Source organism: Argopecten irradians, chromosome 2, assembly GCF_041381155.1.
Source record: "Argopecten irradians isolate NY chromosome 2, Ai_NY, whole genome shotgun sequence".
Classification (NCBI taxonomy): Eukaryota; Metazoa; Mollusca; class Bivalvia; order Pectinida; family Pectinidae; genus Argopecten; species Argopecten irradians.
This window is the reverse complement of record NC_091135.1, coordinates 22,104,849-22,129,071: the sequence shown is the minus strand read 5'-3', so window position 1 is coordinate 22,129,071 and position 24,223 is coordinate 22,104,849. Positions and strand designations below refer to the sequence as shown.

Here is a 24,223-nt window from a genome sequence, read left to right as displayed (position 1 = left end):
TTAAAGTCATTAAATATCAAGTTCTTCGTGACATTTGAATCATCGAAATCAATTAACATTTTAAGGTCATTCAACATCAGGTTCTTCGTAATATTTGAATCATTGAAGTTATTTAATATCTTAAAGGTAATTTACATCTAGTTTTTTGTAACATGTGAATCATCGAAGTCAATCAATATTTTAAGGTCAATCAACATCGAGTTCCCAATCTTCGACAACTGTTGGAACTGGAGCTACCACCGTTGAAACAACAACCCTGGCTACGACCACAAAGGGTAAGTTTTTACAACTGACGTGTTGGCATTACAGTACATTGTGTTTTCTAGGGAATAATGGGTAAAATAATGGGTTTCTAGAGAAGTAGATCAATGCCAATGTTGTGACATACTGACATAAAATACTACATTTTAAATTACCAGGATAACAGGAAAAGCTAAGCTGATAAAATACAACTTGATTATAAAGTCACGTATTATATAATATAAAACCCTGCAAATATGCATACATTATACATTATACAATGCCTTTGCTATATTTAATTATAAACTTCAAAATAATATGAATAAACATTGCAATACTATAGCATAGTGTTGTATATTTAGCTGTTCCGAAAACGACATTAGGCGTTGATCTTTCATTTCAAAGACAACACGTACATTGTTTGCAGCTTTGTGATAATAGCATGCCTGGCCATTTGTCTGATGACGGTATATATATACCTGTCATCGAAACCCCCTTCACACAGGTGTCACTTTTTGTGTTACAAGTTCATTATATAAACCTTACCTTACGGAAATGGGAAGAAAAATCATCTAATATAATCATTTAAAAAAAGATATCAAAATAACAAATTAACTTTGAAAAAAGTTATTTTGGTTTTATAATTAAATCAAGCAAATCACAGTATTTGATAACTTATTAATCATAGCTTGCTATATATGTCTTTTATAATGCATTCATTATATGATTCTTGAGAGTATGAAGGAGTAAATATTTCATCCGAGGTGTTACGATATTAATTTAGTGACTCCACGGGTAGAATATACCTATCTCCCATACCTTGGAAGAGTAGGTTTCTGCCTTAGAAGAAGTAATTTGCTCCCGGTTTTGGCTTTTGAGTCCCCTTTTCCTAATGACGTCATAATGCATGAAACATCATATAATTATTGTGACGTTACCTTAAGGTTCTTTTAACAAGGCGATTGCGCGATTGCTATGAAGTATGCACAGGGTTATTAACATGGATGGATCTATCCATCGCGGAAAGATATGAGAAAAAACATCTGAAGCCATATTGCATTCGTAACTCTCATAAGTATTTTCTGTATCATGTGTCCATTCAAATAATAAAAAATAATGTTTTGCAAAAAAATCCGTAAGAAGTAGATATATGATTTGGCCAGTATTTACCGGATATATTGTTATTACTGACCAGCTGACATTTTTCTGACAGGATCTTCAACCACTACCAAGCCTACTATTCCTACACCTCCAGTATCAACTACAACAACCACTCCGACTTCCGCTACTTCACAATCAATATCTACCGGTATTTGTAATTACTGGCCTTTAATAAGCTGATTTATAGGGCATATAGTCGCCTTCTATCTATCATGTCTTATATCAAATCGACGAAGTATGTTCTTCGGTATCGTTTTCGCAGTGAATATATACGGCATTTTGTATATACATTTTATATTGGTGATATATATTGTTAGCATTGCTTTGAAAATCGTTTTTTATAAATATTTTCATTGGTACCTATTTACAGTGTTAAAATAATGCGTTAAACAACACTTCTATTGAAGGTTTAACAGTCTATGTAGCGTTACCATGACGGCTGGCCGGTTGTTAAAAATATGGCAATGAATATTGCTTGAACACTACAATATATAGCTTATTTCATTAAAGTATTTGTTTGTTTAAATGTGAACAGTATAAACTGTCAAAACCACTCATGTCTACTCCAAACCCTTGTCAATTTTGATCTAATCCTATGGGTCCTCATTCTTATTTGAGAGTAATTTATACTGTATAGTCTGGAATCTGTCTTAACCCTCCATGTCCATTGTTGGTTCAAGTGACATCCAATATTTCGTCGAATCCCTATTTATAAAAGATATATGTATATCGTCACATAGAAATTCATTAGACTTGCGAAATGTGAGATATAGAAAAGATAAAGGATATATTTTTGACATTACATATTTTAATCACTTTTTGTATTGTTCTTAAAATGTCCCCATATACATGAGTCTTCTGCTGAAAGAAATAACACATATGCTCTTTTGATTGAAGTTTCTTTATATTTCAAACTAAATATTGTGTGCTCAACGCACTTGTTCCAGCCACCGAAACCCCGATAAAAATGTTTTAGGGTTTTTTTCATATGTTATGGTGAACAAATATGATTGCATACTGGAATTTTAAGATATTGCGTGTATTCCGTATAAAGTTCGGAATCTTAAGCAAATAATTACTTAAGAATAAAGCACAAATCATTTTTATTGTAGTATCAACCACACCTTGTGCGGAGGAAGACGTTATGCTGAGAGAAGATCTGATCAATATGGATAATATTAATATCAACATGGACGGCATACCTGTATATTTAGAAACTAATTATGCACTCCAGAGCATTTATGAAGATTATGCAGAACTATCGGATAATGTAGCAATCACATTGACCTTCAATAAAGACATATCACCGATTTCTGTAAAGATCACGGGTCCTGACGGTGGCGATGGAAATGTGCAGCAGTATCTATTGACATTCCCAGATAGTAGTATTGCACCGAGGACAGAACTGGTAGGCGGTTTATCATTTTTTTTGGTGATAATCATGCCGGCGCTGTAAAACAATCATTTCTGCAATTGCGATAGATTGTTTGAATCCCAAACACAATACAGATACATATTACATCCATCATCACTAGTCGCTGTTTTAAATATATTAAGTAAATACAAACTTGATTTCTCTTAACTGAATTGTATATTCGAGCCCATTTCTACCAGAGCAAATTTCTAAGGTTACCTAATACCTACCATCAAGTCTTGAACGGATATGATAAGTCAAAATACTCTAGGAGGTTTCGTTACACTACATAACATGGAATAAAATATCTCCTATTCAAGGTAAGATGTTTAAAAAAAACTTGACTGGTCATGTAAGCCTATCATGGTGAGATCTATGGTAGTATGCTTAGTAATGTATGTAATTTGAAATATTATATCCTACCAACCTTGTTTCCAGACTGGCGGTGAAATATTCAGCGTACTTCAGATCGATTTACAAGAAAAGGTTGATCCAACATTACCATACAAGATCCATATAGAAGTTATGCAGTGTCAAGGTAAAAGATACCTTATTCAACTGTTTGACATTACTGAGAAAAATAAAGCCTTTAACATATATTCATTTAAACTTGTATTCGATAACTCTTCTTTTCATTGTCATGGTGTAACATCTACGTGCTTATAAATATAAATTGCATTTGTATTTGTATATCTGAGAGCAACACGCTGGCCATATAGAAAACCATATTGTCGATATCTATCTTATGTGTAGATGACATTGGAATTTTAATGTTTTGAATTTTCCCTGTTCTGCAATAAATATTTGAATGTACTTCCTTTATGGATGTATGAGAAATTACTTTTCATTATCTTTTATCAGATATATTTAAAAAGCAGACGTTTTTAGAATTGTAATGTTTTGAACTGCCTCACACAATAAATATTATTTATATCAATAGGTCAAGAAACTCAAACAACGACTAGCTCAACTGCCACAACAACAGGTATGCTATTTAAATTTATTTTGCATTTGTATTATAATACGAATTATGAACATTATACTTGATTAAATATACTTATGCATTGCTTTGTTATCAAAGTGATATGAATTATTAAAAGTATTGAAATATAGATGTCTATTCATATTACTTTTGCTTAATACCTTTCAATTTAACCCATTACACTCTTTACTTGTTTCATTCAACATTTATGAGTCATGGAAAATTTAGAACAAAATAAAACTCGATCATTGAAAGTACAGGTATATCACATGATAATATAAAGATATATTTTGTCATAATGACCGCTTCATATTCTTAATTTGTCTCGGGTATCAATGGAGAATAAATGATTAGTATCTTACAATACAAGGGTTATTTTGGTGCGAGACTAAGGAAAGCCCAGATGATTGTGTACTTCTTTTCATTTAAATATATAAGCGCTTTTGTAAACAGTACCAGTGTTTCTGTTCAGTGTGTAACCTCACTGAAACAATATAAAAATACTACAAAAAATATCAAAGAATACGTGACAATACATACTTTTGCTTTGAGATAAAAGGTCAAGTTAGTAAGTTCATTTAAGGATTAACTTGAATAGATAAATCAAATAATCCTTTTAATTCAATTTACTTAAGATAATCTCTTTAATAATCAAAATTATTTTTTGTCTATGAAATCATTACGCCGTCATCTCAGCCAATTAGAAGGAACGTTACAAACGGCGACGCCATTTTTTCCTTTATGGGCTGTTAAAGTAATATTTTAATCCAATGATAATGCTCGTAACAAGCAAAATTGAATTATTTAGATATGAACAAATTCACGTGATCGTATTGATGATTGAAGCATTTTGTATTGAGGGATAAATTACAAGGTGTTTCCGGCAGTAGTTATACGTCAGTATGTTAGGCAGTTGCAGGATAAAATCTTTTATGTGTTTAGAGTAAAGTTAACCGCTGCGCATTATAAAATTGTAATCCAATTCTATAATACATTGGGATAGAAACGTATGTTAATGACGTGTTGGTCCGGAATCATGCAGTAATTGTGTTTAATATTTAAGATTTGTTATTCATTCCTAAAACTTTATTCTTCCACACATCATTTCTGTTTTGAATATGAACACGCTCAGCAAAACAATGCATTTCTATTAATAAATATGTGGCATTATGAAAGGATTCAGAGAACAGTTTATAAAAATCAATGTATGAAGGTGCAATTAAACACAATGAGCCTGGATAGGGTACACTTGTGATCACGGTATGGTTCATTGTCAAAATCGCTATGGACATATTGTGAACTTGCTACACACCATACAATAGCATGTCCAAAGGTACTAACTTTATACCTGTTTAGAACCAATAAATAGTTCAATTGAAGCAAAATACATGCATTTCTTTTTTATGTTGGATTAACGTCAACGGGTAAATCATTGAGTGAAATAAACGAGCTCAAGGCATGATTAACGCACTGATTTTTATCCATTATCATATTGTAATTAGCGTTGCTCCTAGAATATTTCCAGCTTTCATATTCAGCAATCGGTATTATTATAATAGCAAACAATTTACATATTGAGCACGAAATGGTGTAATTATTAGATGTCTTATTCAGGGTTAAAAGTAGTTTATAAAAGAGTTATACTTACTATAATTATCATTAATAACATATATAATTAATAACAGTATGTGTTTCTGCGTAAAATAAGCGATATATAGCTTATATAAGTTTGGAATAACGGAACAAGTTTATCAATGGATGTTGTATGTTTGTTTATAGTTTTACATTATGGTGTATTTGATATTTGACATTTCTTTTCATTGTAAATATCCAGTGATTGACTTTTTCTGATCAAGATACATATACAGTACTTTAATGATACATTTAGATGTTTTATATGTATTAATAGTGTCCTGTCGTTATTTGATCTATATCATTACGCACACATGATCTTGAAAATTAATATCATTAGCATCAAGAAAAGACTTGTTTCCAACAGAACAAGCTGTAAAACCAGTCACGGAAACAACAACAACGCCATCTATAGAGTTTAGTTCGACAACGACACAACCCACAATTCAAACACCCACTGAAAATACCAAAGGTATTGAATATTAACGACACGCATTTTCATTATATCAGTTTTTTTATCTCCTAATACTTCAGGAACGATTGAATGCAGAGAAACTTATGATACATTCAACTACATGATAATAGCTTGCTATGCAAGATTTTGACATGAAATAACGCAAAAAAATAAAAGTTTGTGGAAATGTATTGCAGTTATAATGTATTAACAATTACATCATCTGACCAAACGATAGTAATCTATCAAAAATACCACACAGCATAGTCCTGCACTGAGTAACCCGTAAAACACAAGTTGCTGAATTATGTTTGCTTGAATCATCTTTCAAACTACTTTATTTTAGGTGGAGGCATTTCAACAACAACAACAGCACCTTCAACATCCACAGTAACAGTTACTTTACCAGGGACATCACAGGGTATATTCATATGTAACATCACGATACAAAATTATATTATAACGATCTAATGTTTTACAAGTTTGACATACTGTATAACACACTGAACACAATTCCAATTCCTCCACTGCTGCGTTACATCATATTTGTTCTTGTAATTTACCCATTTAATTTAGTTATTGTATAAAAACGAACTTAAGTACATAGCATATCTAAAAAGATTTTACTAAGTTACTACACTTATTGGATTCCCAGTTCCTTTGAATATATTTTAAATTTTTGTTTATGGAACCAGTCGTTTTCATGACGGTAAGAACTCAATTTGCATATATTTGCAATCAACATGTAAGATATATCTTATAAGATATTTGATAATTACAAAGTGATCCTCACGAAAACATGAATTATATGATAACTTGATCATCACTTACAGACATCTTTTTTAAAATAGAGCTTCACTTCTATAATGGCATGAAATAAAAAAAAAACATAAGTGAGCTCCGATCAAATTCCAATATAAGTAATGAAGAAACGAAATAAACACCACAATTAAAAATTTAAAAAGAAAACCGGAAGAAATAGGGTACAAATAATACAATGTTCCCAATTTGGAAGAAAGTTAAGTTTACGTATGTACGTTCGATTGTACATTTACACTTAAGACTAGCGTTTCCAATAAATAAATAAAACATGACAGTGTGTCCTTCAAATCATTATACGGTATGACATATACAATATATGACATATGCATTGATGTCTGTAATATATCGATAGATATTAAATCAAAAATATTAAACTTACACGGTCACTATAAACAGATCTAACTAACCCGATGCTTTATTTTTAAGTGACGACAGCGGTGTCCACTTCCGGTACCACATCGTCTACTGCTGAAACCACAGGCACAACAGGTAATAATATAGCATTTGTTCTTGCAAAACTATTCCGTTTTTGCATATTACAGAGTTAGCTCCCTTGCGGGTAGGTATCGATTGTTACGTCATTATTTTTGCGCGCAATTAATGTCATTTTCTCCGAAAAATATGACGTTTCGCTCGAAAACATATGACGTTACCTTCAATACCTACCCGCAAGGGGAGATAACTCTGTAATATGCAAATACGGAATATCTGGTTGTTTTTATTATCAACGTTATCACTTGTAGGGGAAATGGCCAGGATGTGAATCATCGTCTGATTGTGATATGGTGTTCGAATGCCCTGTTTGTTTTACAATTCAATGCAACTTAAATCATGTTAAAGTATTTATGTTACCTGCTGACTTTCAATTTAGTTAAGAATTTAACCAAAAATAAGAAAATTTTCATATTCATCCTTAATAATTTGGCTTCATCAAATGTCTTCGCCATCGCATATATCGTTACAAATATTCTTTTATCGTTATAATGGAAACTTTTTAAACCTTAAAAAGATCATTCCTATCTAAACGTTCGAAACGATAATTTGCTATATGTAAATAAATAATGTAAATACTAATGAAATGCACATTTATTATAGGTTAAGCTTACTTACATATATATATATTTGAGAAAAATAATAAAAAATATTCATTTACATTTACAAATTTCATGTATAAAGGACCATCGATAATATTTACTAAACAATAATGTATGCAATAATCATTAAAGAATAAAGAATTAATTTTCCTCCGTCAATAAATTGTAATTAAATTGCATTCTTACAATAAAAGGTACTTCAACAACCGTTGAAACTGAAGAACCTCCTACCTACGTTCACACGACAAAGGGAACGGGAGAACGTACGACTACTTCTGCATCTTCGACTCAATCTACTGTTTCAAGTGGTACACCTACAACCGTTTCCCCTACCAGTTCCACCACATCTTCTTCGCTCACAGGTATTCTTATGAATAATTAACGAGAGAAAAAAACATGACCAGTTAAAATGATCATGCGAAGTTTTAAATTTGTGAATCTTCGCTGCGCTAAGCAGTTAGTATATTTGCTGTTGCGATTTTGGGGAAAATGTCTATATTTACTTAACCACAGTTTCTTTTCTACGTTTATACATTTGTTCTTTTACACAAAATAGCGTACACTTATGTGACGACATCAGTAAAATCACATGATGTTTATATTAAATAAACGTTTCGGCAGCAGTATTTAAAACATCTGCTTCAGAAACTACGTCATCATTTATGTCAACAACCGCACCCACAACGACGGTGGCTACATCTACGACATCCACTTTTCCATCAGAAACTATGACATTGACAACCATGGTATCTACTGGTTCATCTCCCCCTTCAGCTACGTATAGCACCACACTGGGTATGCTTAATATTTTGATTTGTTATACAATAATTCAAACAACCAATACTATATTTTGGAAAACCACAAGTATTGTCCGCTTGAGTGGTAAGATGGATTTGAATGAAGAAAATACCTTAATATAATCATTATTGGGACGAATATTTAATAATAACAAGTAAGTCACACGCCATTATACCAGTACAGTTACATATTAAAATATGTAAACGTTTCTGTTAAATCACGACAATAGCAAACCAAGCGACACTTTACTCTGCCTTACATTTCTGTAATACGTTTTCCAACCCTTACCAACAACGTTTAATGTAATTATCAAAAGAGTTCATCTCATTTATTTGAAAGTGCAATATGGTGGATGTATGAAAGTAAAACTATTTTTTTTTCAATTTCTTCACCCAATAATGACCAATCAGAATTCAACAATAAGAGTTCGATTGTTTTGGCGATATTAAACAACAAATATAATATTATGCTTTCGTTTTTACCTGTTCGAGCATCAATGTGTTCCATTTGAATGTTTTATGATACTTTCTTTTTTCCATGTGTGGAACTAGATTAGCAAGCGAAAAATAATTAAAAAGGGAGTTACGAAAAGATCTGGGCAGATTGACCTACAATGTTGAACAGATCAATGATCCTAAACTCAATATTGATATCATATGGTGATTATTTACGTATGATACGTTCATAATATAAGTTAGAGTACATATATTCAACAATATCTTCTACTCTAGGGAATACGGAACATACACATGTAACCATTCACAGAGGACCAAATACAACACATGTCAATCAAGAGGCAAACTTGCCATCCAACGATAATGGGTTACATGGCGATCATGTAAACGGGGCACCTGTAATAACCTCACAGCACTCAACTACAAACCCTACTAATGCCTATACGCAAACACAACACACATCTTCATCAACTACCTTTTCAAACATCGGTATATATCTCATTCCTTAATACATAGTATACCTGGACATAATAGTCAGAATATATCATACCGATATCGCTAGGAAGTTAATTTGCCTTCGCGTTTAAACTTATTTACAGGTATGTGCAAGGAAAACTTTGTTAAATGATCTCCCCTGAGGTCGGTTTCAGTCTCGTTTAAAAAAAACTTATTTTCTTTTATACTGGAAAAAGTAAGACAAGTTAGACATCAGAACTTTTTCTGTGAAGCGTTGAAATTGTCAAAAAACGAGATTTAGGGGAAACGGGTAACAAAAACTGCTATTTAGAGCAGAATGCTTTCCGTGTAATTGGTGGGAAAAGTGAAATACCGGTTAAAATAACATTTTGCTTCAAATAGTTATCTTTGATTAACAATAGCCAAAATAAAGTATGATGCTATTTTCATTCCATTTTCATCATTGTTATGGACTGATATTTACAAAAAAAAAACCTGTATCTTTGACTTTTCACCGAAGCAGATTCTTACAAGTTGCAGGAAACACCTTCATTAATGGTAAAATTATAAAATGATATGTACTTAATTCTAACATTAAAACTTCTAAATGTTCTTTGATGACGTTACTGTTCTTTCCACATGTGTGAAAATGTATATATTGATAGATTTATATAATTGTTATATAGTATATTACTGTATATGTTTTGGAATGAAGAGGGCCGTATCATTTATCATATAACAAGGTTTATATATAACACTTTCAGTTAGCTCAACAAAAATACAATGAAAATTCTGCCTCAATATCACCTAGTACCATAACATTAAGTAAAGCAACAGCTTTAGTTTGCAAAACAAGTCTTATTACCACGTCTGTGTCCTATACCTCCTTAACAACATCTGCTACTTTTATATCAGCTGAAACTACGTCTTCAAAGATTTCAACCGCTATACCGACTGTATCAAGTACCACCTTAGCATCATCAGCTCCAATGACAACATTCGAAACGACAGTAAGCTCAACCTCCGCTCCAACTACCACGTCTGAATTGACGCAATCCACAATCGCCTCAATATCACCTAAAACTACGACCTTATCTGAACATACAGCTTCAGTTAGCTCCACGACTGCACCAATCACCACAACTGTACCGCCAACATCAGTCACTACCTCAACATCATCAGCTACAATGACACCATCTCAAACAAAGGCTTCAGTTAGCTCAACGGCCGCGCCGACATCTACCACTTATGTTCCGGCAGAATCTAGTACCTCTTCAACAACTACTGAAACGACGGCTTCAATTAGCTCTACGGTTGCACCATCTATCACATCAGTACCGACACAATTCTCTACCGCCTCAACATCATCTGGTACAATGACATCATTTGAAACAACAGCTTCAGTTAGCTTAACAGCCTCTCCAACTACCACATCTGGACCTAAACAATCCACTTTTACTTCAATTACCCCTAGCACCACTTCTCCATCTTCGGTTTATTCAACGACCGCATCAACTACCACTTCTGTACCGACAGAATCCAGTACCTTCTCAACCAAGTTTAGTGCGTCCACGCCATCAGAAGTGACCACTCTACTGCCAACATATTTAACAAATACAAATACTGTTCTTGGTAAGGCTATGACGTCAAAAATGCAAATCTTCGACAATGATTCTTTGCATAAACAAGCATATGTTTCTTACTCCTTAATATTACAATCATTTCAAAGCTTAGTGAACATATTGATACCATTAATTTTTTATGATACATTATCATATATATATATATAACATACTAAATTTGAACCGTACCTTTTGTTACGTCATGTATTTTGATTTTTCTCACTTTTTTTTCTATTTTTCTAACTATTCAAGCCAATGCCCTTTCTGGAAGCTTTTTGTTTATTTACCTGACGTGTACTGCTTAAAAGGGGTCAATTACTTATTTAATTTAGTGCTTCTTAATAAAGCAGATATTTTACTTTAAGGTGCAAAGGTAAATGTTCCATTGTTTTTCGGTGCCGATGACAAGTTTCATTATTTGTTCCACTGCATCAATTATATTTTTGCATGTCAAAGGATAATATATTCTTAATGCATCCTACGGCAAAAATGTTATTTTTACAGTTGCTCTAATGTTTATGATTCCAAGCAGAATATTACAAAATAACAGTTGAGCAACATCAATATTTGTTTTTTCTTTCTTTAATTCACAATGAAGGACTATATATCTAACCAGACGCACCCACAACTACTTCTGCCTCCCACCTTTTCACTTCCCTCTCATTTTCATGTTCCTATCATCACAGGGCATAACACTTAGACCACCATTTTGTCATTACTTATTACCAAGCTTATGTTTATCTTTTGTATCATTTATGTCGCCGTCATCGTATAAGATATGGTAACGCAAAGATACGATACGTATATTACATATCCAGTTATTAAACTAACATTACATAACCATTCTTTGCTTGACAAATATAACGATAGCAATAATCTATTTGACGATTTATGAGCCATCCATTGCAAAAAATTGTTTTACATCCTGATTCTACATAATTCAAACGCCCATTTTACGTTCATATTAGTTCGCTAAATGAATACATACATGTGTTTCATTCAATTTTATAACGGATCAATTTCTTTTCTTAGGAATCACCTTTATCAGAAATCGTGATAGGTATTTTAGTAATATTGATATGTTAATAGATGTATAATTTTAAATTTCAACATCCAATCATCAGCTGAAGCGTAATTTAGAAATCCATCATTTCAGTTACAACTTCGACTTCTTCCATACCATCTTCGACAACAGTAGGAACTGGAGCTACAGTCGGTGAAACAACCACTCTGACTACGTCATCCCAGGGTAAATACAAAATACGAAATCGCTTTTCATAACCTTAAAACGAAAAAACAATAACAAACCTTGAATAAAATGGATTTTAGGCGATATGATTGAATTGAATACGACATATGTTTATGTAGGTTCCACTACAACTACGGCTCCGACTATTCCTACACGTCCGGTTACAACAACAACACCTCCGACGACTACTTCTTATTCTACAGCTTCTGGTATTGTGCCTTTTATTATAGCAACCCCAATGGGTTTTCATATACGATAACGATTTGCGTCTTTTATTAAAGCCTTCTGCAATGTTTTAATTAGCTTATGGTATTGTGCCTTTATTTTTGAAACCACCAGTGTTTTTATAACATAACCATTGGTATCATTAATAAGCTTCTTCTATTCTTGTTTTTTCGAGCTTTTTAAATTAGATATGAAATTTGATTCAAATTGCAATGTTAGAATAGAAGGGTTATCTATGACATTGCGTAAGACACGTATGATGCTAGTTAAATACATAGATATATACTGGCTCTTTTTAAATACATAGATATATACTGGCTCTTTTTATCTGGTTTGGTTGTCATATGCATGCATTTCTCAACAACTTTCCCATAGTTTGTCGAAAAGGAACATTGAAATGGCAGTTACTAACATGTGAATATTGGTGTTAGATATACCATTCGATTATAATAAATATACAAAATTTGGCTTTCTGATCAGCCTATTCTTTTTAACCACTATAAAAATCCTGAGTTGCATGAAAACCCGACATTATCTTGACGTCACAATAGAAAAATTGACGTTGCGTATTGTTTCGAAAAACTAATCCCTTGGAAAATCAATATACTCGTACGCGTAAACTTATAGTATTTTAATCAAGAAGTCTGGGCAATTCATTACAAGCATCGATTTAACTTAAAAAAAATTGGGTTGGGAAATAAATTTGCCTTTGCAAACCGAATTTCTTTCATACACCGATGCTTCAATACGCTTACAAATTATTTTCAACAAAGCTGTTTCATAAGGGCATAATAATTTTCATACTGTCTATTTATATCAACTTGTGATATTTACATTTTTGAAACAATTGAAATATTTAATTAAAAGATAAGGATCTTAATTTTATTAAAATGGCGTCATACCGACCTGAACATACGTTCGTAATTAAAAAGATGCCAACACTTATATCATATTAATAAATTATAAAACCACCACATCCCTCGGTAATTGGATCAGTCTATGTTAGGAGCAGATCGCCTGAAAATCGCATCATCAATTTGCAATTTAGCACATCGGTCTAAATAGATTTAATCACAGCAAAATGGGTTATATCATTGAATATCCTGTTTTTCATTGATATCAAAGAACAACCATCCTCAACAACTGGCACAGAGACATCAACTAGTTCAACTGGTACAACCACACAGCAATCTACTGCTACAGAAACAACAGAAGGAACTACCAGCGCTTCAGCACCAACAACTTCAGTTAGTACAACTGCTGCTCCAACATCGACAGCTACTTCAGAGACTTCTGGTACCACGACACCATGGTAACATCCTCAGGAACCACAGCGACAAGTGTTCCAACAGAATCAACAACTGTTTCTGGTGTGTTAATATTGTTGTTATAGCTATTTTATGCTTATAAATCCATGTCTCTATATTTCTCCAAAAACAAGAAAATAGACCGATATGCTATTTGTTTTCATTTTGATTCCCAACTAATAATGTTTTCAGAATTAATTATCAACATTGAATGCCCGAGAAAACGTTATGTGGTTAATTATATTAATGCTTGTGAGCAATTGTCTAAAATTAAACTATCAAAAAATTGAATAACAACGATAAAATTTAATTACGAGCCTAACTTGCAATAAAGAAAACAAAAAAATAATATTTTTATTAGCTATGATTGCATCTGTATTCTATGGCTAGTACTTTGTAATCTGAGGTCGGCATTTAGCACATTGCTTCGGTTTTCCAAATTCAGCAATATCAAGTGAATCCTGCTATTGTAACATAAATTTTTGAAGAAAAACAATACCAAATGTAAAAGTTTGATAGTCAACCCTGCTATTGTAACATCACATTTTCGAATATACATCTTATTCAATTTACAATTAAAGAGCCTTTGACTATGGCAACATGATGACATATCGACGATAATTCACAATCGTCATTGAACATTATATCACCAATAATGCCATTATTGAATACCAAGAAAACGGCAATTGGATCCGTCTTTGTTTAGAGAACAAACGACTAAAATAACATCTGAAATCTGCATTACCGCTTTTGTTACTACTTAATTTCAATCGAAGCACAGTGACTTATGTCATCGAATACATTTTTTCGATTTTTTGTTGATAACAAAGGAACAACAAAAGCTTCCTCAACAACTGGCACAGAGACATCCACTGGTTCAACTGGTACAACAACACAGCAATCTACTGCTACAGAAACAACAGAAGGAACTACCAGCGCTTCAGCACCAACAGCATCAGTTAGTACAACTGCTGCCCCAACATCAACAGCTACTTCAGAGACTTCTGGTACCACGACACCAATGGTAACATCCTCAGGAACCACAGCGACAAGTGTTCCAACAGAATCAACAACTGTTTCTGGTGTGTTAATATTGTTGTTATAGCTATTTAAGTTATGCTTATAAATCCATGTCTCTCACAGGTATTTCTCCAAAAATCAACCACTTCAAAAATAGACCGATATGCTATTTGTTTCCAACACGTTTTGATTCCCAACTAATGAATGTTTTCAGAATTAATTATTAACATTGAATGCCCGAGAAAACGTTATGTGGTTAATTATATTAATGCTTGTGAGCAATTGTCTAAACTTAAACTATCAAAAAATGAATAACAACGATAAATATTTTATTACGGGCCTAACTTACAATAAATAAAACGAAACAATGATACATTTTATTACCTATGATTGCGTCTGTATTCTATGGCTAGTACTTAATAATATGGAGGTCGGCATTCAGCACATCGTTTCGGTTTTCCGACTTCAGAAATAACCAGTGAATCCTGCTATTGTAACATAAATTTTTGAAGAAAAACAATACCAAATGTAAAAGTTTGATAGTCAACCCTGCTATTGTAACATCACATTTTCGAATATACATCTTATTCAATTTACAATTAAAGAGCCTTTGACTATGGCAACATGATGACATATCGACGATAATTCACAATCGTCATTGAACATTATATCACCAATAATGCCATTATTGAATACCAAGAAAATGGCAATTGGATCCGTCTTTGTTTAGAGAACCAACGACTAAAATAACATCTGAAATCTGCATTACCGCTTTTGTTACTACTTAATTTCAATCGAAGCACAGTGACTTATGTCATCGAATACATTTTTTCGATTTTTTGTTGATAACAAAGGAACAACAAAAGCTTCCTCAACAACTGGCACAGAGACATCCACTGGTTCAACTGGTACAACAACACAGCAATCTACTGCTACAGAAACAACAGAAGGAACTACCAGCGCTTCAGCACCAACAGCATCAGTTAGTACAACTGCTGCCCCAACATCAACAGCTACTTCAGAGACTTCTGGTACCACGACACCAATGGTAACATCCTCAGGAACCACAGCGACAAATGTTCCAACAGAATCAACAACTGTTTCTGGTGTGTTAATATTGTTGTTATAGCTATTTAAGTTATGCTTATAAATCCATGTCTCTCAAAGGTATTTCTCCAAAAATCAACCACTTCAAAAATAGACCGATATGCTATTTGTTTCCAACACGTTTTGATTCCCAACTAATGAATGTTTTCAGAATTAATTATTAACATTGAATGCCCGAGAAAACGTTATGTGGTTAATTATATTAATGCTTGTGAGCAATTGTCTAAACTTAAACTATCAAAAAATGAATAACAACGATAAATATTTTATTACGGGCCTAACTTACAATAAATAAAACGAAACAATAATACATTTTATTACCTATGATTGCGTCTGTATTCTATGGCTAGTACTTATTAATATGGAGGTCGGCATTCAGCACATCGTTTCGGTTTTCCAAATTCAGCAATATCAAGTGAACCCTGCTATTGTAACATAACATTTTGAAGAAAAATAATACCAAATGTAAAAGTATAATGGTCAACCCTCCTATTGTAACATCACATTTTCAAATAGATATCATTTTTGATATACAATTACAGGGCCTTTGACTATGGCACATGATGACATATCGATGATAACTCGCAAGCATCATTGAACATTATATCACCAATAATGTCATTATTGAATACCACTAACACGGTCGTCAGCAATTGGATCAGTCTTTGTTTAGAGCACCAACGACTAAAACAACATTTGAAATCTACATTACCGCTTTTGTTTCTACTTAGTTTCAATCGAAGCACAGTGACTTATGTCATCGAATACATTTTTTTCGATTTTTTGTTGATAACAAAGGAACAACACAAGCTTCCTCAACAACTGGCACAGAGACATCCACTGGTTCAACTGGTACAACAACACAGCAATCTACTGCTACAGAAACAACAGAAGGAACTACCAGCGCTTCAGCACCAACAACATCAGTTAGTACAACTGCTGCCCCAACATCGACAGCTACTTCAGAGACTTCTGGTACCACGACACCATCGGTAACATCCTCAGGAACCACAGCGACAAGTGTTCCAACAGAATCAACAACTGTTTCTGGTGTGTTGATATTGTTGTTATAGCTATTTAAGTTTTGCTTATAAATCCATGTCTCTTACAGGTATTTCTCCAAAAATCAACCACTTAAAAGATAGACCGATATGCTGTTTGTTTTCAACACGTTTTGATTCCCAACTAATGAATGTTTTCAGAATTAAATATTAACAGTGAATGCCCGAGAAAATGTTATGTGGTTAATTATATTAATGCTTGTGAGCAATTGTCTAAAATTAAACTATCAAAAAATGAATAACAACGATAACAATTTAATTACGAGTCTAATTTTCAATAAAGAAAACCAAATAATAATATATTTTATTACCTATAATTGCAACTGTATTCTATGGCTATAACTTTGTAATCTGAACGTCGACATTCAGCACATCGGTTCGGTTTTCTTAATTCAGAAATAACCAGTGAACCCTGCAATTGTAACATAACATTTTGAAGAAAAACAATACCAAATGTAAAAGTATAATGTTCAACCCTCCTATTGTAAGATCACATTTTCAAATAAATATCATATTTGATATACAAATACAGGGCCTTTGATTATGGCACATAATGACATATCGACGATAATTCGCAATCGTCATTGAATATTATATCACCAATAATGTCATTATTGAATACCACTAACACGGTCGTCGGCAATTGGATCAGTCTTTATATAGAGCGCCAACGACAAACATAGCATCTTAAATCTGGAGTACCGCTTATGTTTCTACTAAGTATCAATCGAAGAAGAGTGGCGTCTGTCTTCAAACATGTTATTTTCCATTTTTTGTTGATAACAAAGGAACGACACAAGCTTCCTCAACAACTGGTACAGAGACATCCACTGGTTCAACTGGTACAACAACACAGCAATCTACTGCTACAGAAACAACAGAAGGAACTACCAGCGCTTCAGCACCAACAACTTCAGTTAGTACAACTGCTGCCCCAACATCGACAGCTACTTCAGAGACTTCTGGTACCACGACACCATCGGTAACATCCTCAGGAACCACAGCGACAAGTGTTCCAACAGAATCAACAACTGTTTCAGGTGTGTTAATATTGTTGTTATAGCTATTTAAGTTATGCTTATAAATCCATGTCTCTTACAGGTATTTCTCCAAAAAGCAACCACTTCAAAAATAGACCGATATGCTATTTGTTTTCAACACGTTTTGATTCCCAACTAAAGAATGTTTTCAGAATTAATTATCAACATTGAATGCCCAGGAAAACGTAATGTGGTTAATTATATTAATGCTTGTGAGCAATTGTCTAAAATTAAACTATCAAAAATTGAATAACAACGATAACAATTTAATTACGAGCCTAACTTTCAATAAAGAAAACAAAACAATAATATATTTTATTACCTATGATTACATCTGTATTCTATGGCTAGAACTTAATAATATGGAGGTCGGCATTCAGCACATCGCTTCAGTTTTCCGACTTCAGAAATAACCAGTGAACCCTGCTATTGTAACATAACATTTTGAAGAAAAACAATACCAAATGTAAAAGTAATATGGTCAACCCTCCTATTGTAAGATCACATTTTCAAATAAATATCATATTTAATACACAAATACAGGGCCTTTGATTATGGCACATGATGACATATCGACGATAATTCGCAAGCATTATTGAACATTATATCACCAATAATGTCATTATTGAATACCACTAACACGGTCGTCAGCAATTGGATCAGTCTTTGTTTAGAGCACCAACGACAAACATAGCATCTTAAATCTGGAGTACCGCTTATGTTTCTACTAAGTATCAATCGAAGAAGAGTGGCTTATGTCATCGAATACATTATTTTCCATTTTTTTGTTGATAACAAAGGAACGACACAAGCTTCCTCAACATCTGGCACAGAGACATCCACTGGTTCAACTGGTACAACAACACAGCAATCTACTGCTACCGAAACAACAGAAGGAACTACCAGCGCTTCAGCACCAACAACTTCAGTTAGTACAACTGCTGCCCCAACATCGACAGCTACTTCAGAGACTTCTGGTACCACTACACCATCGGTAACATCCTCAGGAACCACAGCGACAAGTGTTCCAACAGAATCAACAACTGTTTCTGGTGTGTTAATATTGTTGTTGTAGCTATTCACCTTATGCTTATAAATCCATGTCTCTTACAGGTATTTCTCCAAAAAGCAACCACTTCAAAAATAGACCGATATGATATTTGTTTTCAACACGTTTTGATTCCCAACTAATGAATGTTTTCAGAATTAATTATTAAAATTGAATGCCCGTGAAAACGTTATGTGGTTAATTATATTAATGCGTGTGAGCAGTTGTCTAAAATTAAACTATCAAAAAATGAATAACACGATAAAAATTTAATTACGAGCCTAACTTTCAATAAAGAAAACCAAAAAATAATATATTTAATTAGATATGATTGCAACTGTATTCTATGGCTAGAACTTTGTAATCTGAAGGTCGACATTCAGCACATCGGTTCGGTTTTCCAAATTCAGAAATAACCAGTGAACCCTGCTATTGTAACATAACATTTTGAAGAAAAACAATACCAAATGTAAAAGTAATATTGTCAACCCTCCTATTGTAAGATCACATTTTCAAATAAATATCATATTTAATACACAAATACAGGGCCTTTGATTATGGCACATGATGACATATCGACGATAATTCACAAGCATTATTGAACATTATATCACCAATAATGTCATTATTGAATACCACTAACACGGTCGTCAGCAATTGGATCAGTCTTTGTTTAGAGCACCAACGACAAACATAGCATCTTAAATCTGGAGTACCGCTTATGTTTCTACTAAGTATCAATCGAAGAAGAGTGGCGTCTGTCTTCAAACATGTTATTTTCCATTTTTTGTTGATAACAAAGGAACGACACAAGCTTCCTCAACAACTGGCACAGAGACATCCACTGGTTCAACTGGTACAACAACACAGCAATCTACTGCTACAGAAACAACAGAAGGAACTACCAGCGCTTCAGCACCAACAACTTCAGTTAGTACAACTGCTGCCCCAACATCGACAGCTACTTCAGAGACTTCTGGTACCACGACACCATCGGTAACATCCTCAGGAACCACAGCGACAAGTGTTCCAACAGAATCAACAACTGTTTCAGGTGTGTTAAATATTGTTGTTGTAGCTATTTAAGTTATGCTTATAAATCCATGTCTCTTACAGGTATTTCTCCAAAAAGCAAACACTTCAAAAATAGACCGATATGCTATTTGTTTTCAACACGTTTTGATTCCCAACTAAAGAATGTTTTCAGAATTAATTATCAACATTGAATGCCCAGGAAAACGTAATGTGGTTAATTATATTAATGCTTGTGAGCAATTGTCTAAAATTAAACTATCAAAAATTGAATAACAACGATAACAATTTAATTACGAGCCTAACTTTCAATAAAGAAAACAAAACAATAATATATTTTATTACCTATGATTACATCTGTATTCTATGGCTAGAACTTAATAATATGGAGGTCGGCATTCAGCACATCGCTTCAGTTTTCCGACTTCAGAAATAACCAGTGAACCCTGCTATTGTAACATAACATTTTGAAGAAAAACAATACCAAATGTAAAAGTAATATGGTCAACCCTCCTATTGTAAGATCACATTTTCAAATAAATATCATATTTAATACACAAATACAGGGCCTTTGATTATGGCACATGATGACATATCGACGATAATTCGCAAGCATTATTGAACATTATATCACCAATAATGTCATTATTGAATACCACTAACACGGTCGTCAGCAATTGGATCAGTCTTTGTTTAGAGCACCAACGACAAACATAGCATCTTAAATCTGGAGTACCGCTTATGTTTCTACTAAGTATCAATCGAAGAAGAGTGGCTTATGTCATCGAATACATTATTTTCCATTTTTTTGTTGATAACAAAGGAGCAACACAAGCTTCCTCAACAACTGGCACAGAGACATCCACTGGTTCAACTGGTACAACAACACAGCAATCTACTGCTACAGAAACAACAGAAGGAACTACCAGCGCTTCAGCACCAACAACTTCAGTTAGTACAACTGCTGCCCCAACATCGACAGCTACTTCAGAGACTTCTGGTACCACTACACCATCGGTAACATCCTCAGGAACCACAGCGACAAGTGTTCCAACAGAATCAACAACTGTTTCTGGTGTGTTAATATTGTTGTTGTAGCTATTCACCTTATGCTTATAAATCCATGTCTCTTACAGGTATTTCTCCAAAAAGCAACCACTTCAAAAATAGACCGATATGATATTTGTTTTCAACACGTTTTGATTCCCAACTAATGAATGTTTTCAGAATTAATTATTAAAATTGAATGCCCGTGAAAACGTTATGTGGTTAATTATATTAATGCGTGTGAGCAGTTGTCTAAAATTAAACTATCAAAAAATGAATAACACGATAAAAATTTAATTACGAGCCTAACTTTCAATAAAGAAAACCAAAAAATAATAGATTTAATTAGCTATGATTGCAACTGTATTCTATGGCTAGAACTTTGTAATCTGAAGGTCGACATTCAGCACATCGTTTCGGTTTTTTTCCAAATTCAGAAATAACCAGTGAACCCTGCTATTGTAACATAACATTTTGAAGAAAAACAATACCAAATGTAAAAGTAATATTGTCAACCCTCCTATTGTAAAATCACATTTTCAAATAAATATCATATTTAATATACAAATACAGGGCCTTTGATTATGGCACATGATGACATATCCACGATAATTCACAATCGTCATTGAACATTATATCACCAATTATGTCATTATTGAATACCACTAACACGGTCGTCGGCAATTGGATCAGTCTTTATATAGAGCGCCAACGACAAACATAGCATCTTAAATCTGGAGTACCGCTTATGTTTCTACTAAGTATCAATCGAAGAAGAGTGGCGTCTGTCTTCAAACATGTTATTTTCCATTTTTTGTTGATAACAAAGGAACGACACAAGCTTCCTCAACAACTGGTACAGAGACATCCACTGGTTCAACTGGTACAACAACACAGCAATCTACTGCTACAGAAACAACAGAAGGAACTACCAGCGCTTCAGCACCAACAACTTCAGTTAGTACAACTGCTGCCCCAACATCGACAGCTACTTCAGAGACTTCTGGTACCACGACACCATCGGTAACATCCTCAGGAACCACAGCGACAAGTGTTCCAACAGAATCAACAACTGTTTCAGGTGTGTAAATATTGTTGTAGATAGCTATTTAAGTTATGCTCATAAATCCATGTCTCTTACAGGTATTTCTCCAAAAAGCAAACACTTCAAAACTAGACCGATATGCTATTTGTTTTCAACACGTTTTGATTCCCAACTAAAGAATGTTTTCAGAATTAATTATCAACATTGAATGCCCAGGAAAACGTAATGTGGTTAATTATATTAATGCTTGTGAGCAATTGTCTAAAATTAAACTATCAAAAATTGAATAACAACGATAACAATTTAATTACGAGCCTAACTTTCAATAAAGAAAACAAAACAATAATATATTTCATTACCTATGATTACATCTGTATTCTATGGCTAGAACTTAATAATATGGAGGTCGGCATTCTATGGCTAGAACTTAATAATATGGAGGCCGGCATTCAGCACATCGCTTCGGTTTTCCGACTTCAGAAATAACCAGTGAACCCTGCTATTGTAACATAACATTTTGAAGAAAAACAATACGAAATGTAAAAGTAATATGGTCAACCCTCCTATTGTAAGATCACATTTTCAAATAAATATCATATTTAATACACAAATACAGGGCCTTTGATTATGGCACATGATGACATATCCACGATAATTCACAAGCATCATTGAACATTATATCACCAATAATGTCATTATTGAATACAACTAACACGGTCGTCAGCAATTGGATCAGTCTTTGTTTAGAGCACCAACGACAAACATAGCATCTTAAATCTGGAGTACCGCTTATGTTTCTACTAAGTATCAATCGAAGAAGAGTGGCTTATGTCATCGAATACATTATTTTCCATTTCTCGTTGATAACAAAGGAGCAACACAAGCTTCCTCAACAACTGGCACAGAGACATCCACTGGTTCAACTGGTACAACAACACAGCAATCTACTGCTACCGAAACAACAGAAGGAACTACCAGCGCTTCAGCACCAACAACTTCAGTTAGTACAACTGCTGCCCCAACATCGACAGCTACTTCAGAGACTTCTGGTACCACTACACCATCGGTAACATCCTCAGGAACCACAGCGACAAGTGTTCTAACAGAATCAACAACTGTTTCTGGTGTGTTAATATTGTTGTTGTAGCTATTCAACTTATGCTTATAAATCCATGTCTCTTACAGGTATTTCTCCAAAAAGCAACCACTTCAAAAATAGACCGATATGATATTTGTTTTCAACACGTTTTGATTCCCAACTAATGAATGTTTTCAGAATTAATTATTAAAATTGAATGCCCGTGAAAACGTTATGTGGTTAATTATATTAATGCGTGTGAGCAGTTGTCTAAAATTAAACTATCAAAAAATGAATAACACGATAAAAATTTAATTACGAGCCTAACTTTCAATAAAGAAAACCAAAAAATAATAGATTTAATTAGCTATGATTGCAACTGTATTCTATGGCTAGAACTTTGTAATCTGAAGGTCGACATTCAGCACATCGGTTCGGTTTTCCAAATTCAGAAATAACCAGTGAACCCTGCTATTGTAACATAACATTTTGAAGAAAAACAATACCAAATGTAAAAGTAATATTGTCAACCCTCCTATTGTAAGATCACATTTTCAAATAAATATCATATTTAATATACAAATACAGGGCCTTTGATTATGGCACATGATGACATATCCACGATAATTCACAATCGTCATTGAACATTATATCACCAATTATGTCATTATTGAATACCACTAACACGGTCGTCGGCAATTGGATCAGTCTTTATATAGAGCACCAACGACAAACATAGCATCTTAAATCTGGAGTACCGCTTATGTTTCTACTAAGTATCAATCGAAGAAGAGTGGCGTCTGTCTTCAAACATGTTATTTTCCATTTTTTGTT

At 33.5% G+C, this 24,223-nt stretch overlaps 1 protein-coding gene across 1 annotated transcript in view; it reads left to right on the top strand.

The window, feature by feature from the left end:
- Positions 1-24,223, top strand: part of LOC138316509 (mucin-22-like) — a 68,699-nt gene that overhangs the window by 29,166 nt on the left and 15,310 nt on the right. The window contains exons 29-47 of the mRNA XM_069258198.1: positions 186-275; positions 1,454-1,549; positions 2,514-2,809; positions 3,254-3,353; positions 3,756-3,800; positions 7,132-7,194; positions 7,994-8,161; positions 8,445-8,594; positions 12,287-12,379; positions 12,499-12,588; positions 14,742-14,993; positions 15,786-16,037; positions 16,837-17,088; positions 17,888-18,139; positions 18,940-19,191; positions 19,990-20,241; positions 21,043-21,294; positions 22,096-22,347; positions 23,184-23,435. Of these exons, the coding sequence (XP_069114299.1) occupies positions 186-275; positions 1,454-1,549; positions 2,514-2,809; positions 3,254-3,353; positions 3,756-3,800; positions 7,132-7,194; positions 7,994-8,161; positions 8,445-8,594; positions 12,287-12,379; positions 12,499-12,588; positions 14,742-14,993; positions 15,786-16,037; positions 16,837-17,088; positions 17,888-18,139; positions 18,940-19,191; positions 19,990-20,241; positions 21,043-21,294; positions 22,096-22,347; positions 23,184-23,435 (3,459 nt within the window). The remainder of the gene's footprint in view (positions 1-185; positions 276-1,453; positions 1,550-2,513; positions 2,810-3,253; positions 3,354-3,755; positions 3,801-7,131; positions 7,195-7,993; positions 8,162-8,444; positions 8,595-12,286; positions 12,380-12,498; positions 12,589-14,741; positions 14,994-15,785; positions 16,038-16,836; positions 17,089-17,887; positions 18,140-18,939; positions 19,192-19,989; positions 20,242-21,042; positions 21,295-22,095; positions 22,348-23,183; positions 23,436-24,223) is intronic.